This window comes from Scyliorhinus torazame, chromosome 13 (genome assembly GCF_047496885.1).
Source record: "Scyliorhinus torazame isolate Kashiwa2021f chromosome 13, sScyTor2.1, whole genome shotgun sequence".
NCBI lineage: Eukaryota > Metazoa > Chordata > Chondrichthyes > Carcharhiniformes > Scyliorhinidae > Scyliorhinus > Scyliorhinus torazame.
The window spans coordinates 215,034,873-215,051,355 of NC_092719.1; the positions used below are offsets into that span (position 1 = coordinate 215,034,873).

A 16,483-nucleotide genomic window follows, 5' to 3' on the forward strand; every position below is an offset into this window, starting at 1 on the left:
CAGACCTCCCACTATAGTATCAGCAGCAGTTCACCACCAGATAGAGCAGACTTCCATATTTAAAGTATTATATAGTACTACAGCTGGACTTCTGTCTTTACAAATCTATTTGATAAGGGCTTTTTCAACCAAAAAAGTTCAGGAACCGTTCATGTAATGTCCATTTACTTTGCATATTTGGGTATGTTCTATGTTTTTCACGTATTGAACGATTTGTCTGGACTGTACGCAGAACGATACTTTTCATTCTACCTCGGTACATCCAAACCCAAATCCATTAACCACTAAAATTTACTGGCTATTAATTGGGCGATAATCGTATTTCAGTGTTGGGCAGCACGGTGGCACAGTGGTTGGCACTGCTGCCTCACAGCTCCAGGGACCCGGGTTCGATTCCGGCCTCGGGTGTGGAGTTTGCACGTTCTCCCCGTGCCTGCATGGGTTTCCTCTGGGTGCTCGGGTTTCCTCCCACAGTCCAAAGGGGTTACGGGGATAGGGTGGGGGAGTGGGCCTAGTTGGGGTGCTCTTTCGGAGGGTGGGTGCAGACTTGCTGGGCCGAATTGTCTCCTTTTGCACTGTAGTGATTCTATGACTAACTGAGGATTGACCTGTGTATCGAGTGTATCTGTGGTCCTGATTAGGGATGCATTCTAATTAATGTGCCTCTCTGTATATAAAAATTGTACGTGCACCAAGATGAGGCACACGCTCCATCCTCCACTGCCTGGCTATCTGATTTAGAACTTAGTGATCCTAACTTGACGTTGGCACGGGTGAACGCCCTGCAAAGTGCCATTCAGAGGCTGGCACTGAACAGGCAGAGACGAGAGATACTGAGTCTGTTCACTTTGAAACAGAGAACGATTAGTCTCACTCACCCTCTCTTGCCCCACAACTCTGCCGTTTTTTTCATTCTCAAGTATTGATTAAATCCTGTTTTGGAAGTTCCTCTTGGATCTGCTTCCACCGCCCTTTCAGGCAGCGCCTTCCAGCTCACAACAACTCGCTGTGAAAAGAAAATACCCCCCTTGTCCCTCCTCTAGTTCGATTGCTAATTATCTTAAATCTGTGCCCTCTGGCTGTGGCAGCTGTGTCTCCCGATTGACTCGACCAAAGCTCTTCATAAGTTTGAACACCTCATTAAATTTCCCCTTAGCCTTTCTACTTTAAGGAGAACAATCCCAAATTGCCTTCTGCTTTGGGTGTGTTGGCGTCACAGACGAATATCCCTAGTCTTCGGTGTAACAGAAGTCACTTGTCCCCGGTTATCATTCCGGTAAATCTCTCCTGGACCCTCTCCAGGGTTTCCCAGAAGTGCTTTAATAACCCACTACTGCCCTAACTGTACTGGGGGTGGGAGGTGAAGGGGTAGGTAGATCATGCATTTTAATTCGAAGGGGTTCATTTGCACAGGGTATTATCATACCCTTTTGTAATGGGATGTAAATAGAGGCTATATAAATACAAGAGATGCTTATCTCTGCTTTTAAGATTCTGCAAACAACAATGAGTTGGTGTCTACTTATTCATTCCTATTAGCACCTTGGTTAAGGCTGGCCCGAACACCAGGGGAACTCGCTGCTCAGATGGCACATGGAGTCTTTGCGAAACACACAGAAAGGAAAGAAAGATTTGGATTTTTATCATTGCTTTTCACACCAGATGTCTCGAAAAGCTGTACATCCAAAGGAGTACTTTTTTGGAATTGCCATCACTAATGTAATGTGGGAAATATGGCAGCCAATTTGAGTTGGGTAATCTCTCACAAACTGTATGTGATAATGACCAGATAATATGTCGCTTTTTTGTGATGTTGATTGAGGGATAAATATTGACCTGGACACCAATGTTTATGGAAGGAGGGGGTTTAATTTAAACAGTCCTGAGTTTCTTCTCTCACCACCCAACAGAAAGATATTTTTGATTTTTGATTACCTCCCTTTGGAAGCAGTGGCGTATTTTCCCCAACCCCTCATTTTTGATGTGATCCAGTTTCTACGAATTACTCCAGAGCAAACCCGAGATGGGGTAAACTCGAAGGGTTAGTTTATTTGCGCGCAATCAAACGCGAGAGGAGGGTAGCAACGTGGCCTCCTTTTCAGTCATATAATAGAGGTGAGATAGCGAAAAGAAAGGGATACAGAGGGGAAAAACGAAGACAAAATAAGAGTCATTGGCTGAAGACCCTGCCGACGACGCACCCCCACAACGGGATTAAATGGAAAATCCCACCATCGCCCAATGACAGGTCACCTCCCGTCACTGGGAAACACGCTGCGGGGAGGCCAGAGAACCTCTCCCATTGTTTCACGTGAGTCCACAATCCAGAATGAAATTCCAATTGGGTATTCTTTCACAGAGTCGGCAGGCTGAAGACTGATGCTGAGTAATTCCGTTTTCTAGCAGAGATGACCTCCACGATGGGATAGGCATGTCGAGATGAATTAGCCTTGTAGGTGCTGGCGCAGAAGTTCCAGTAGATAAAGTGGAGGTGCCAGGTATTCAAACGTGGACAGTCATTTTTCTGCTGCTTGCTAGATGGCACGGCGGCACCTTAGTCAGCACCGCTGCCTCACAGCGCTAGACACCCAGGTTCAATTCCGGCCTTGGGTGAATGCCTGTGTGGAGTTTGCATGTTCTCCCCGTGTCTGCGTGAGTTTCCTCTGGGTGCTCAAGTTTCCTTCCACAGTCCAACGATGTGTAGGTTAGGTGGATTGGCCATGCTAAATTGCTCCTTAGTGTCCAAAGGTTAGGTGGGGTTACAGGGATAGGATGGGGGAGTGGGCCTAGGTGGGGTGCTCTTTTGGAGGGTCAGTGCAGACTCGATGGGCCGAATGGTCTCTTTCTGCACTGTGGGAATTCTATGATTGTATGAGATGGAAAATGGCGGCCTGAGTTTCAGGTGACTCCCACATCTCCACTTTTCCTTGAATGAAGGATGTGTATCCCTCAGTCTGGATTCTTGAGTCCGGAATGTTTCAACCATCAAGGATTTCAAAAGGTTTCCTTTGTCCTCACCGACTGGTCATCTCCATTGGCCAGAACTGGCTTTAGAAATGTAAATGGCCTTTGTACAATTCCCTTGAATCTGCAGTCATTGGGTCATTAGCATTTCTTCAGAGATAACGAGGCTGCAACTTTTCTGAATGCCAGAAAATTCATTTTGTTTGAGTCACGGCCAGCCATGGCTCCATGCATTTTAAGATTTGTCCACTTTTTGAAGAATTGGTGATATGTATATATTTTCTAAAACATGTAAAGTGATGTCTTGGCCCCCTGACACCGAGGAGAACTTGCCTGCTCTTCTTCAAAATAGTCCGACAGGTTCTTTTCCATCCACCCGGACAAGAAGGTGGGGCCTCAGTTTCAAACGCAGCTGTCGAAAAAGCAGTGCCTCTGACAGCACAGCACTCCCTCAGCACTGCACGGGAGTGCCAGCCTTGCTTGTTGTCCGCAAGCCCTAGAGTGATGTTGAACCTTGTGATTCGGAGCGTGCTACCAACTGAGCCACAACTGACACATCACTCTCTATGACCAGGATGAACAGGCCTCGGGGTAACAACCCAAACAAAAAACGTCACCTCCAACAATGCAGCAGTCCCTCAGCGCTGCAAAGCGAAATGACTTTATTTGCACGGGTCTCTGGTCCGAGACTTGATCCAACCACCTTCTGACCTTGAGGAGACGCAGCTACCCACTGAGTCAGGCCTGCAACGATCAGAGAAACTGCACTACAGGAAACTATCTGACCCATTGGGCGAGATTTCCAAGCCGGTCTCGCCGACGGTATCATCTGGTCCCGCCGACAGGCACTTCTCCGCGGGTTTCCCAGCAGCGAAGGCTGCATTCAACGGGAAACCCAGTTGACAATGTCGCGACCAGAAGATCCCTCTGCAGGCCACTGGCGAGCTGCTCTCCTCCGCTGCAGAACAGGCTGCGCGGAGGGGGAGAAAGATCCCGTTCCCATGATCTAATAATAATCTTTATTGTCACACGTTAGCTTCCATTAACATTGCAATGAAGTTACTGTGAAACCCCCCTAGTCGCCACATTCCGGCGCCTGTTCGAGTACACTGAGGGAGAATTCAGAATGTCCAAATTACCTAACAGCACGCCTTTTTGGATTTGTGGGAGGAAACCGGAGCACCCGGAGGAAACCCACGCAGGCACGGGGAGAACGTGCAGACTCCGCACAGACAGTGACCCAGCCGGGAATTGAACCTGGAACCCTTGAGCTGTGAAGCAACAGTGCTAACCACTGTGCTACCGTGCGGCCCACATCTGTCCCTGCATTTTGAAGGAGCTGTCCAAAGAACCCCCTATCCTCATTCCCCGGAGCCTTGCAAATATTCCTGACTGAACTATTTGTCCACTCCGCTTTTTGAAAGTTGCTGTTAAACCTGTTTTCACTGCCCTCATCACCGAGTTGAAAACTACAAACTAATCTCTTCATCTCTCCTCCTTGATCCTTTGCAGTTTTCTTTAAAATTAAATTGCAAACATCCCTCTTTATTTGGAATGAATGAAAACTGCTCATGTGGAAGGAGTATTTGGTTTTACAAAGCTGAACTGCTTGTTACTTTTTCTGTCTTTCTGTCAACCACAGTTTTTGCAAAGTAAAAGACGTTTTTGAGTTTAATCTTTTCCTGGGCCCCACTGATTTCAGGTTAAACAAAAGGCTGTTTTTTAATCCAACTTTGTTCCTGATTTGGCAGTTGTAGCCTATTTTTTGCCTCAGTAACATTCTTCCTGCCAACTTGTACATTACTTTCTCAGACCCTCGGCTCCAAGTTAATGATAGTTCGGAGCAAAGGATCCAAACTAATTAATCCCTTTTAGAAAAGGGCCTCTGAAGGAAATCGGATGCGCAATTTGTTTTATCTAACCTGCCTCCCCCTCTCGCCCCCACTACCTCACTCATAGAATCAAACAGCACAGTAGGAGGCCATTCAGCCCATCGTAACTATTCCAGCAATTGAAAGATCTAGCCAATTAGTCCCACTGCTCTGCTCTTTCCCTGGGTGTATGGGAACGTCAACACTTCCAAGTTCCCATCCAAGCAACACACTCATAACTCGGGAATAAAGTTGTTGTTCTTTCATTGCCGCTGGGTTAAAATGCCGGAACACAACAGCAACAACCTATATTTCACGTCGTCTTTTGGCAGTGCAAAACTTAATTACTGCTGGAAAAAGACACGCACCGTCAAAGCTTTTCATCTAGCACTCATCAGGATAATTCGTGGGAACATCAAATGTAAAGGGAGAAACAATTGATACTATTTGAGAAGAGAGTGATGATTGGTTGGCAAGTGGACTCATATTTCCCACTGAACAGCCCTGTGGGAGCGCCTACACCACAGAGACTGCGACGGTTAAAGAAGGAAGTTCACCACGCCCTTCTCAAGGGCAATTAGGGATGGGCAAAAAGTGCCTTGTCAATGACATCCATGTATTAGAAGTAATACATTTTAAAAACTTAGAATAAACCCCCAAAATTATCAAACTCACTGTATGAAAATAGCATCTCCCTCAGTTGACTAATGCGGAAATATCTAGACATCAGGGGCGGGGTTCTCTGACACCCCGCTGGGTCGGAGAATTGCCGGGGGGCGGCGTGAATCACGCCCCCCGCCGGCCACCGAATTCTCCGACACCGAAAATTCGCCGGGGGGGGGAATCGCACCGCGCCAGTCGGCGGGCCCCCCAGGCGATTCTCCGGCCTGCGATGGGCCGAAGTCCCTCTGCTGTCATGCCAGTCCCGCCAGCGTGAATCAAACCACCTACCTTCCCGGCGGGACTGGTGACGCGGGCGGGCTCCGGGATCCTGGGGGGGCACGGGGGGGATCTGGCCCCAGGGGGGGTACCCCCACCGTGGCCTGGCCCGCGATCGGGGCACACTGATCCGCGGGCAGGCAAGTGGGAGCACTCTTTTCCTTCCGCCTCGGCCACAGCCGATGCGGAAGTGACACCCCCCCTGCACATGCGCGGGGTGACGTCAGCAGCCGCTGACACCCCCGCGCATGCGCGGGCTTCCACCGCCCGGCGCAATCCCTTCCGCCCCGGCTGGCGTGGCGCCAAAGGCCTTTCTTCCCGGCCGGCGGCGCGCCAACCACTCCGGCGCGGGCCTCGCCCCTCAAGGTGAAGGCTTGGCCCCTAAAGGTGCGGAGAAATCCGCACCTTTGGGGCAGCCCGACGCCGGAGTGTTTCCCGCCACTCCATCCCGCCGAGACCCCCCGCCCCGCTGGGTAGGGGAGAATCCCGTCCCAGACTCCTGGAAATCTGGGGCGTCATTATCCGACCCCCCGCCGGGTCGGAGAATGGCCGTTGGCCGCCGTGAATCCCGCCCCCACCCCCGCCGAAGTCTCCGGTAGCGGAGATTGAGCGGGGGCGGGAATTGGGCCGCGCCGGTTGGCGGGACCCCCCGCTCAATTCTCCGGCCCGGATGGGCCGAAGTCCCGCCCAGAAATTGCCTGTCCCGCCGGCGTAAATCAAAGCTGGTATTTACCGGCGGGACCAGGCGGCGTGGGCGGGCTCCGGGGTCCTGGGGGGGGCGCGGGGCGATCTGACCCCGGGAGGTGCCCCCACGGTGGCCTGGCCCGCGATCGGGGCCCAACGATCCGCGGGCGGGCCTGTGCCGTGGGGGCACTCTTTCCCTTTCGCCTCCGCCACGGCCTCCACCATGGCGGAGGCGGAAGAGACTCTCCCCACTGCGCATGAGCGGGAAACTGTCGGCGGCCGCTGACGCTCCCGCGCATGCGCCGCATTTCCGCGCCAGCTGGCGGGGCAAGAAACGCCATTTCCGCCAGCTGGCGGGGTGGAAATCCCTCTGGCGCCGGCCTAGCCCCTCAATGTTGGGGCTCGGCCCCCAAAGATGCGGAGCATTCCGCACCTTTGGGCCGGCGCGATGCCCGTCTGATTGGCGCCGTTTTGGGGGAGAATTTCGCCCATGTAAAGGCTTTCGAGAGGATGTAGGGGCGGTTTACCAGAACGTTACCAGGCAGGAGAGATCTCAGTTTTGAAGGGAGGTTGGAAAGGTTGAGACAGCTCTCTATGGAACAGAAAGAAGTTAAAAGGGTGACATGGTCCATGTTTTCAAAATGATGAGAATAGGGAGTGGAAGACTCTCAGATGAAAGGTGCCAATAATCAGGGGTTATATATTTAAAATTATTGGGAAAGGAAAGAAATCATTTGGAGAACTGTCAGAATGTGGAATGCTTGACCTGAAATGGTGGAGGAAGCTGATTCCATTCATTAATCTAAAAGGGAGTTGGGTGAGGGGTTTAACAGGGGTACGGGAAAAGAAATGAGGATTTGGGACTAAGCACAGCTGCTCTTTCAAGGATCAAGTGGTCACGATGAGCTGGAGAGCTGCTTCTGTACTTTGCTATGATTCAGGCAATTGGTCTGTCCTGTGGCTGGCTGCCTTAACCAATCCCTTGGAGTTTATCTTTGGTATTGTGCTGATTGAGTAACCCGCCCGTCACCCCGCCACCCTGAAGCCCAGCTCTTTCCGTGATATCGAAGAAGCTCCTGAAAACACTGATTCTTGCTGTGGGTCCACTCTTTGCCTATAAGTCTAGAATTGGTGGAAACCTTCCGGCCCCTCCCCTTCCCCCAGCGGGAACCTCGGGTCCTCCGAAGTCAATGGACTATTGACTGGCTCGCTGCATTTTCTGGCCCCGCCCTTGCCAAACTCTGCCCTCGTGACAGTGGTGCTGAGCTGCCTTCTTGAGCCGCTGCAGTTCCTGAGGTGTAGGTACACTCACTGTGCTGTTAGGGAGGGAGGGCGTTCCAGGACTTCTACCCAGCAACATTGAAGGAACGGCCAATGTATTTCCAAGTCAGGATGATGTGTGACTTGGAGGGGAACTCACGGGTTCCCGTGGTGTTCCCAGGTATCTGCTGCTCTTAGTCTTCTATTTGATGAAGGTTGCAAGTTTGGAAGATGCTGTCGAAGGTGAGTTGCTGCAGTGCATCTTGTGGATTGTACACACGGACGCCACTGCGTGTTGTCGAATGTGTGACTACTTAAGTTGGTGGTTGAGGTGCCAGTTAAACAAGACTGCTTTGTCCTGGATGGTGTCGAGCTTCTTGAGTGTTGTTGGAGCTGCACTCATCCAGGCAAGTGGAGAGTATTCCCTCACACTCCTGACTTGTGCTTGTAGATGGCGGACAGGCTTTGGGGAGTCAGGGGGTGAGTTACTCTCCGCAGGATTCCTAGTTTCTGACCTGCTCTTGAAGCCACAACAATTACATGGCTAGTTCAGTTTCTGGTCGATGGTCTGTGATGGGGTTGGAAGGCAGGAGAAGTTACATCCCAAAATGATTGATGCAAAACCAGAGCGAGTGGGATAAGCAAAGAACCAGAGAACCGTGGGCGACACAGCTCCAGGGTCCCAGGTTCGATTCCCTGCTGGGTCACTGTCTGTGCGGAGTCTGCACGTTCTCCCCGTGGGTTTCCTCCGGGTGCTCCGGTTTCCTCCCACAGTCCAAAGATGTGCAGGTTAGGCGGACTGGCCGTGATAAATTGCCCTTAGTGTCCAAAATGGTTAGAGGGTAAAGGGGATAGGGTGGAGGTGTGGGCTTAAGTAGGGTGCCCTTTCCAAGAGCCGGTGCAGACTCGATGGGCCGAATGGCCTCCTTCTGCACTGTAAAGTCTATGATTCTGTGATTCAAAAGATATGTATAGAGGAGGTGTGAATGGCAGAATGATGAACAGCTGCCGACTTAAAATAAATAAAGAAACACCAAAACAGCGAAGAGAAAGGAAAGAAGATTGCGGCAGAGGCTGTCATCTGAAATTGTTGCACTCAATGTTGAGTATGGAAGGCTGTAAAATGGCTAATCAAAAGGTAAGCGGCGGGATGCTCCATCGCGCCAGCCCCGTTTTCCGGCACGGCGCATCCCCGCTGGCAGCGGGATTCCTCGTTCCCGGAGCCGGCCAATGGGGTTTCCCATTGTGGCCGCCCCATGCCGTCGGGAAACCCGTGGGCGTGAGTGCGCCGCCGGCGAAGCGGACGATCCCGCCGATGGAGAATCCCGCAGGAGATGTTTCTCAAACTGATGCTGATCTTCATTCGAACACTGGAGGAGGCGAAGGACAGAGGGGTCGGTATGGGAGCAAGGTGAAGAATTCAAATGACATTCGATCGAAAGCTCAGAGTCACACTTGTGACTGAATGGAAGAACTCCGCAAAGCAGTCACTGTTACCATCCCTGTAGAGACCAATAACTTTAAATAAGAGGTTTGAATTCCCAGTTACCAAGTTAAAGGAATTGCGCGACAAGAATTCAAATTTTAAGACTTTTACTGTAACAAACCAAATAAAAGCAACCTTGACTAAACACTCATTCTCAGGTGCTTGGGGTTCCATGTTTTTGAAAAGTGAGGTGGGGTCCGTGTCTATGCGGGTGGATTCTGTGGTGAGGGGGGAATTCCAGGATGGGGTCAGGGTGGAATCCATGGTGTTGAGGGGGGGGGGAATTCTTTTATTCTATTAGTATATTTTTGACATCAGGGCACCCTTTAAAAACAGGGCCCCGATCTATCAAGAGCTGAAGCATGAGGACGCTGAGTTGACGTTGTGGGACCGCTGCAGCCAGCTGGCTATACACTGCTCTGCCCACCCGAGTTGACATGGTCAAAAAATGAGAAAACTCCTTGCCTTCATATTGTCACTTAATCTGCATTTGGCCTGCTCAGTGCCGGGGAGACCACAATGTGAGCAGAGAGTACAATACACAACATTGAAAGAAGGACAATTAAATTGCTGTTTCACACAGAAAGAGCATCTGGGGACTTGGGATGTTCCTGATCTGCGCACGGCAGCCTGGGAAACGTTTCCCTCTAATAAAAATCCAGTTCTTTCAGGTTCCTGGTATACAGCAGAAACATCAACATGTTGCTTATCTTCAATTTGATCTTCATAACCTGGACTCTTAAAACAGAATAACTAAACATTTTGATAAGGTCTATCCACATGCAGCATTCTCATTTTAATAATGATAAACTCCAAACAGTCTAGCAACATCAAATGTGATGCATTCAGTGTTGCTTACGAGATTGGGAATGAAATATCCAAAAGTGAGTAATATGGGTGAATAGAATCATTGAATGCTTCCAGCACAGAGGACGGTTCTTTTCAAGATTCCCACTCCTTCTGTTCCAGTTGTTATCTGATTTCCTTTTGATCCCATGATTGAATCTGTCTCCATCACACTCTCAGGCATTGCAATGTGGGGTGGGATTTACTGACCAACCCTCCGTGTGTTTTCCGGCGGGGAGGCCAGCGGGATTTACCGTCCCTGCTGTTGTCAATGGGATTTCCCAGTGACTGCACCCCTCGTCGCCGGGAGACCCGAGCGCGATTCCGGAATATCCCGCCCGTGGGAACTGACGGGAGATCGCGCCCGTGTGTAAAGAGGTTTTTCCTCATGTTGCTGTTAGTTCTTTTCACCTTACATCAAAGCCCTCGCGTTCATGACCTTTCTGCTAACAGGGACGGTGTCACCCCTCTCTGTTCTGTCCAGACCCCTCATGATTTTGAACACCTCTGTCAAATCTTCCCTCAGTCTTCTTTAGGGAAAACAGCCCCAGCCTCTCCAATGTATCCACATAACCGAAGTCCATCGTCCCTGGGACCACTCTTGTATGGTCGGCACGGTAGCACAGAGTTCCAGACTCCCACCTCTGGCTAAAAAGGTATTACCTCACATCACCTCTAACCCTTACACAGTGCCAGGGACCCTGGTTCGATTCCCGGCTTGGGTCACTGTCTGTGCGGAGTCTGCACGTTCTCCCCTTGCCTGCGTGGGTTTCCTCCGGTTGCTCTGGTTTCCTCCCACAAGTCCCGAAAGACGTGCTTGTTAGGTGAATTGGACATTCTGAATTCTCCCTCTGTGTACCTGAACAGGCGCTGGAATGTGTCGACGAGGGTCTTTTCACAGTAACTTCATTGCAGTGTTAATGTTAGCCTACTTGTGACACTAATAAAGATTATGGTTAAATCCTTTCTCTACCCTCTGGAAGCATCCCGTCCTCTATCCCAGTTTCCCCAGACAGAGGACGCGGGCCTGGGGTTCTGGTGGCACTGAGTCCGGTTGGACAGCCCCGACAGTCTCCCAGGTTGATCGAACATTGTGAATTTTCTCTAGAAAGTGTCATAAATCCGGGGCCAAGGTGGAGATGGTTAGCAGTTTCAAATTCCTAGGGGTGCACATCTCCAAACATCTGCCCTGGCCCACTCACGTCGATGCTACCACCAAGAAAGCACAACAGCGCCTATACTTCCTCAGGAAACTAAGGAAATTCGGCATGTCCACATTGACTCTTACCAACTTTCACAGATGCACCATAGAAAGCATCCTATCGGGCTGTATCACAGCCTGGTATGGCAACTGCTCAGCCCAGGACCGCAAGAAACTTCAGAGAGTCGTGAACACCGCCCAGTCCATCACACGAACCTGCCTCCCATCCATTGACTCCATCTACACCTCCCGCTGCCTGGGGGAAGCGGGCAGCATAATCAAAGATCCCTCCCACCCGGCTTACTCATTCTTCCAACTTCTTCCATCGGGCAGGAGATACAGAAGTCTGAGAACACGCACGAACAGACTCAAAAACAGCTTCTTCCCCACTGTTACCAGACTCCTAAATGACCCTCTTATGGACTGACCTCGTTAACACTACACCCTGTATGCTTCACCCGATGCCAGTGCTTATGTAGTTACATTGTATACCTTGTGTTGCCCTATTATGTATTTTCTTTTATTTCCTTTTCTTTTCATGTACTTAATGATCTGTTGAACTGCTCGTAGAAAAATAATTTTCACTGTACCTCGGTACACGTGACAATAAACAAATCCAAATCCAAATCCATCAGTGGCCCTTGTGACGTGAATACATTGCGGAATGTCTCATCCCAGCCCTCCTCTGCTTGTTGGCCCACAGCAGGCCCATTCACTCTGCAAGGATTATTGTCAGGAAATCCCCCAAAATTATAGGCCAGAGCCACCAGCCCTGGAAAGAGGACATTGATACAAGTGCGGTTACTTTTTCAATGAACTGGAACAACAATTTGTCAAACAATGGACCAACTATGGCTCAGAGGACGCAGAAACATAGCGGACGATCTAGGTTGGCATTGCCAGTGAGGGAGTGCGACACTGTTGGAGGTACTGTCTTTCAGATGACATGTCAATCCGAGGTCTGAGCTGTCCTGTCAGTTGGGCAGGAAACATCCCATGACAAAGAATAGCAGGGGAGCATTCCTGGGGTCCTTGCCAATATTTTGCCACTATCACATTGCTGTCTGTGGAAATTTACTGTGCCCCAATTGGCTGTTGTGTTTCCTAGTGATGCAACAGTGGCTAGACTTCAAAAGTGTTTCATTAGATGTGAAGCACTTGGGATGTCCAGAGGTCATGAATGGCACTGTATAGGAGGCAAATCTCTCTTGATATTACTTTGCAAACACTGTCTGACTGAGCCTTTGAGGGAGTTCTCCACTCAATTCCTCTCGGACATTCTTACACTTGCTGGAAGCTATATATATTCATACACAGGGACCTGTTCTCTGCAGGCAAAAGGAACGTGTCCAAGCATTGCGCCTTTTTTGAATTAAACAAAAGCATGGGAGACAATAGTTTCCTGATGTATTCCCCATGGCAATGCTTCGACCAATCAGAGCCAACTTGCCAACCAATCAGCAACCTTCTCTCATGCAGTTGAAGTTGTTGCTCTCTCTGAAATTTGGCATTCTTGCCCCTGTCCTGATCGTTGCCAGATGAAAAGCTTCAAGGGCAATGTCTCTCTTTTCTGCAATAATCCAGATCTGTACTGCCAAGCGACTATTCAGATATTCTTCTTTCTCCCTCCTTACACAGTTGGCCATGGGCAGAGCGAAGGAAAGCGCCTGGTTGTGTCTGATTTTAAGATGTACGTCCGGGACTGCCTGCAGCACATTGACTTGATGAAGAGCCGTCACCCAGGCTTACAGGTTTTCCTATTTGCACATTCCATGGTAAGTGACCCATTGGAAGGAAAGGGGATTAACTTGCGGGATATCCCATTTCGCCGTGTCAATTTGCAGGCCCAGCAGGACTGGTCAGCCTGTGAGTCAGAATGCCATGGGTTCAATTCCAACCCCCAGGTACCTGAGCCTAGGTACCTCGGCTGATAGCCCAGGGCAGTACTGAGGGAGTGCTGCACTGTCGGAGGTGCTGTCTTTCAAATGTGGATTTACTGAAAGTAGTAACAAAAAGGACAGGTTTCGAGGTTGGCTAATAACGCATGTGGCATCCTGGCCTTTATCAATAGGGACACAGAGGACAAAAGCAAGGACTTGGAAATTCTTGGAAGTGCAGGGTCGGATTAGGACAAGTCAGCATGGATTTAGTAAGGGGAGGTCGTGCCTGACAAACCTGTTAGAGTTCTTTGAAGAGATAACAAATAGGTTAGACCAAGGAGAGCCATGGATGTTATCTATCTTGACTTCCAAAAGGCCTTTGATAAGGTGCCTCACGGGAGACTGCTGAGTAAAATAAGGGCCCATGGTATTCGAGGCAAGGTACTAACATGGATTGACGATTGGCTGTCAGGCAGAAGGCAGAGAGTTGGGATAAAAGGTTCTTTTTCGGAATGGCAACCGGTGACGAGTGGTGTCCCGCAGGGTTCAGTGTTGGGGCCACAGCTGTTCTCTTTATATATTAACGATCTAGATGACAGGACTGGGGGCATTCTGGCTAAGTTTGCCGATGATACAAAGATAGGTGGAGGGGCAGGTAGTATGGAGGAGGTGGGGAGGCTGCAGAAAGATTTAGACAGTTTAGGAGAGTGGTCCAAGAAATGGCTGATGAAATTCAACGTGGGCAAGTTCGAGGTCTTGCACTTTGGAAAAAAGAATAGAGGCGTGGACTATTTTCTAAACGGTGACAAAATTCATAATGCTGAAGTGCAAAGGGACTTGGGAGTCCTAGTCCAGGATTCTCTAAAGGTAAACTTGCAGGTTGAGTCCGTAATTAAGAAAGCAAATGCAATGTTGTCATTCATCTCAAGAGGCTTGGAATATAAAAGCAAGGATGTACTTCTGAAGCTTTATAAAGCATTAGTTAGGCCCCATTTAGAATACTGTGAGCAATTTTGGGCCCCACACCTCAGGAAGGACATACTGGCACTGGAGCGGGTCCAGCGGAGATTCACACGGATGATCTCAGGAATGGTAGGCCTAACATACGATGAACGTCTGAGGATCCTGGGATTATATTCATTGGAGTTTAGGAGGTTGAGGGGAGATCTAATAGAAACTTACAAGATAATGAATGGCTTAGATAGGGTGGATGTAGGGAAGTTGTTTCCATTGGCAGGGGAGACTAGGATCCGGGGGCACAGCCTTAGAATAAAAGGGAGTCACTTTAGAACAGAGATGAGGAGAAATTTCTTCAGCCAGAGAGTGGTGGGTCTGTGGAATTCATTGCCACAGAGGGCGGTGGAGGCCGGGACGATGAGTGTCTTTAAGACAGAAGTTGATAAATTCTTGATTTCTCGAGAAATTAAGGGCTATGGAGAGAGAGCGGGTAAATGGAGTTGAAATCAGCCATGATTGAATGGTGGAGGGGACTCGATGGGCCGAATGGCCTTACTTCCGCTCCTATGTCTTATGGTCTTATGGTCTTTATGTTAAGGTGTAGCAGCAATGAGCTCACCCTCAGCTAGAGTATTCAGATGTAGGAAGGATGTGTAAGGTATTCGAGAGATTCACGGGAATGATTCCTGGAATGAAAAACTTCAGTTCCGGAGGTAGAGTGGAGGTGTTGGCGGATGTTCTCCTCGGAGAATAGCAGGTTGAGAGATTTGCGGAGGTATCGAAATTCTTGAGGAGTCTGGACAGAGGAGAGAGGGAGAAGCTGTTCCTATTGGTGGAATGTATAATGCATGAGACCAAGAGCACACACTTTTAAATTAATTGGCAAAAGGAGCTGTGGAGACATGAAGAGAAACCTTTTCACACAGAAAATAGTTAGGATCTGGAATGTACAGTCTGTGAGTGCGGTGGAGGCAGATTCACACAGCGAGTGGTTAGGATCTGGAATGTACTGTCTGTGAGTGTGGTGGAGGCAGATTCACACAGCGAGTGGTTAGGATCTGGAATGTACTCTCTGTGAGTGTGGTGGAGGCAGATTCACACAGCGAGTGGTTAGGATCTGGAATGTACTCTCTGTGAGTGTGGTGGAGGCAGATTCACACAGTGAGTGGTTAGGATCTGGAATGTACTGTCTGTGAGTGTGGTGGAGACAGATTCACGCAGCGAGTGGTTAGGATCTGGAATGTACTCTCTGAGTGTGTGGTGGAGACAGATTCACACGGCGAGTGGTTAGGATCTGGAATGTACTGTCTGTGAGTGTGGTGGAGACAGATTCACACAGCGAGTGGTTAGGATCTGGAATGTACTGTCTGTGAGTGCGGTGGAGACAGATTCACACAGCGAGTGGTTAGGATCTGGAATGTACTCTCTGAGAGTGTGGTGGAGACAGATTCACACAGCGAGTGGTTAGGATCTGGAATGTACTGTCTGTGAGTGTGGTGGAGACAGATTCACACAGCGAGTGGTTAGGATCTGGAATGTACTGTCTGTGAGTGCGGTGGAGACAGATTCACACAGCGAGTGGTTAGGATCCGGAATGTACTGTTTGTGAGTGTGGTGGAGGCAGATTCACACAGCGAGTGGTTAGGATCTGGAATGTACTCTCTGTGAGTGTGGTGGAGGCAGATTCACACAGTGAGTGGTTAGGATCTGGAATGTACTGTCTGTGAGTGTGGTGGAGACAGATTCACGCAGCGAGTGGTTAGGATCTGGAATGTACTCTCTGAGTGTGTGGTGGAGACAGATTCACACGGCGAGTGGTTAGGATCTGGAATGTACTGTCTGTGAGTGTGGTGGAGGCAGATTCATACAGCGAGTGGTTAGGATCTGGAATGTACTGTCTGTGAGTGTGGTGGAGACAGATTCACACAGCGAGTGATTAGGATCTGGAATGTACTGTCTGTGAGTGTGGTGGAGATAGATTCACACAGCGAGTGGTTAGGATCTGGAATGTACTGTCTGTGAGTGTGGTGGAGACAGATTCACACAGCGAGTGGTTAGGATCTGGAATGTACTGTTTGTGAGTGTGGTGGAGACAGATTCACACAGCGAGTGGTTAGGATCCGGAATGTACTGTCTGTGAGTGTGGCGGAGACAGATTCACACAGCGAGTGGTTAGGATCTGGAATGTACTGTCTGTGAGTGTGGCGGAGGCAGATTTACACAGCGAGTGGTTAGGGTCTGGAATGTACTGTCTGTGAGTGTGGTGGAGACAGATTCACACAACGAGTGATTAGGATCTGGAATGTACTGTCTGTGAGTGTAGTGGAGACAGATTCACACAGCGAGTGGCCAAGGTGAAGGCAGAGTGAATCAGGTGAATTCCCAGTGAGCAAGC

At 49.6% G+C, this 16,483-nt stretch overlaps 1 protein-coding gene across 3 annotated transcripts in view; it reads left to right on the top strand.

The window, feature by feature from the left end:
• The window catches only part of LOC140388611 (monoglyceride lipase-like), a 104,816-nt gene that overhangs the window by 42,056 nt on the left and 46,277 nt on the right, over positions 1-16,483 (top strand). For all 3 annotated transcript variants that reach the window (XM_072473049.1, XM_072473048.1, XM_072473051.1), the window contains one exon: positions 12,890-13,026. In XM_072473049.1, the coding sequence (XP_072329150.1) occupies positions 12,890-13,026 (137 nt within the window). The remainder of the gene's footprint in view (positions 1-12,889; positions 13,027-16,483) is intronic.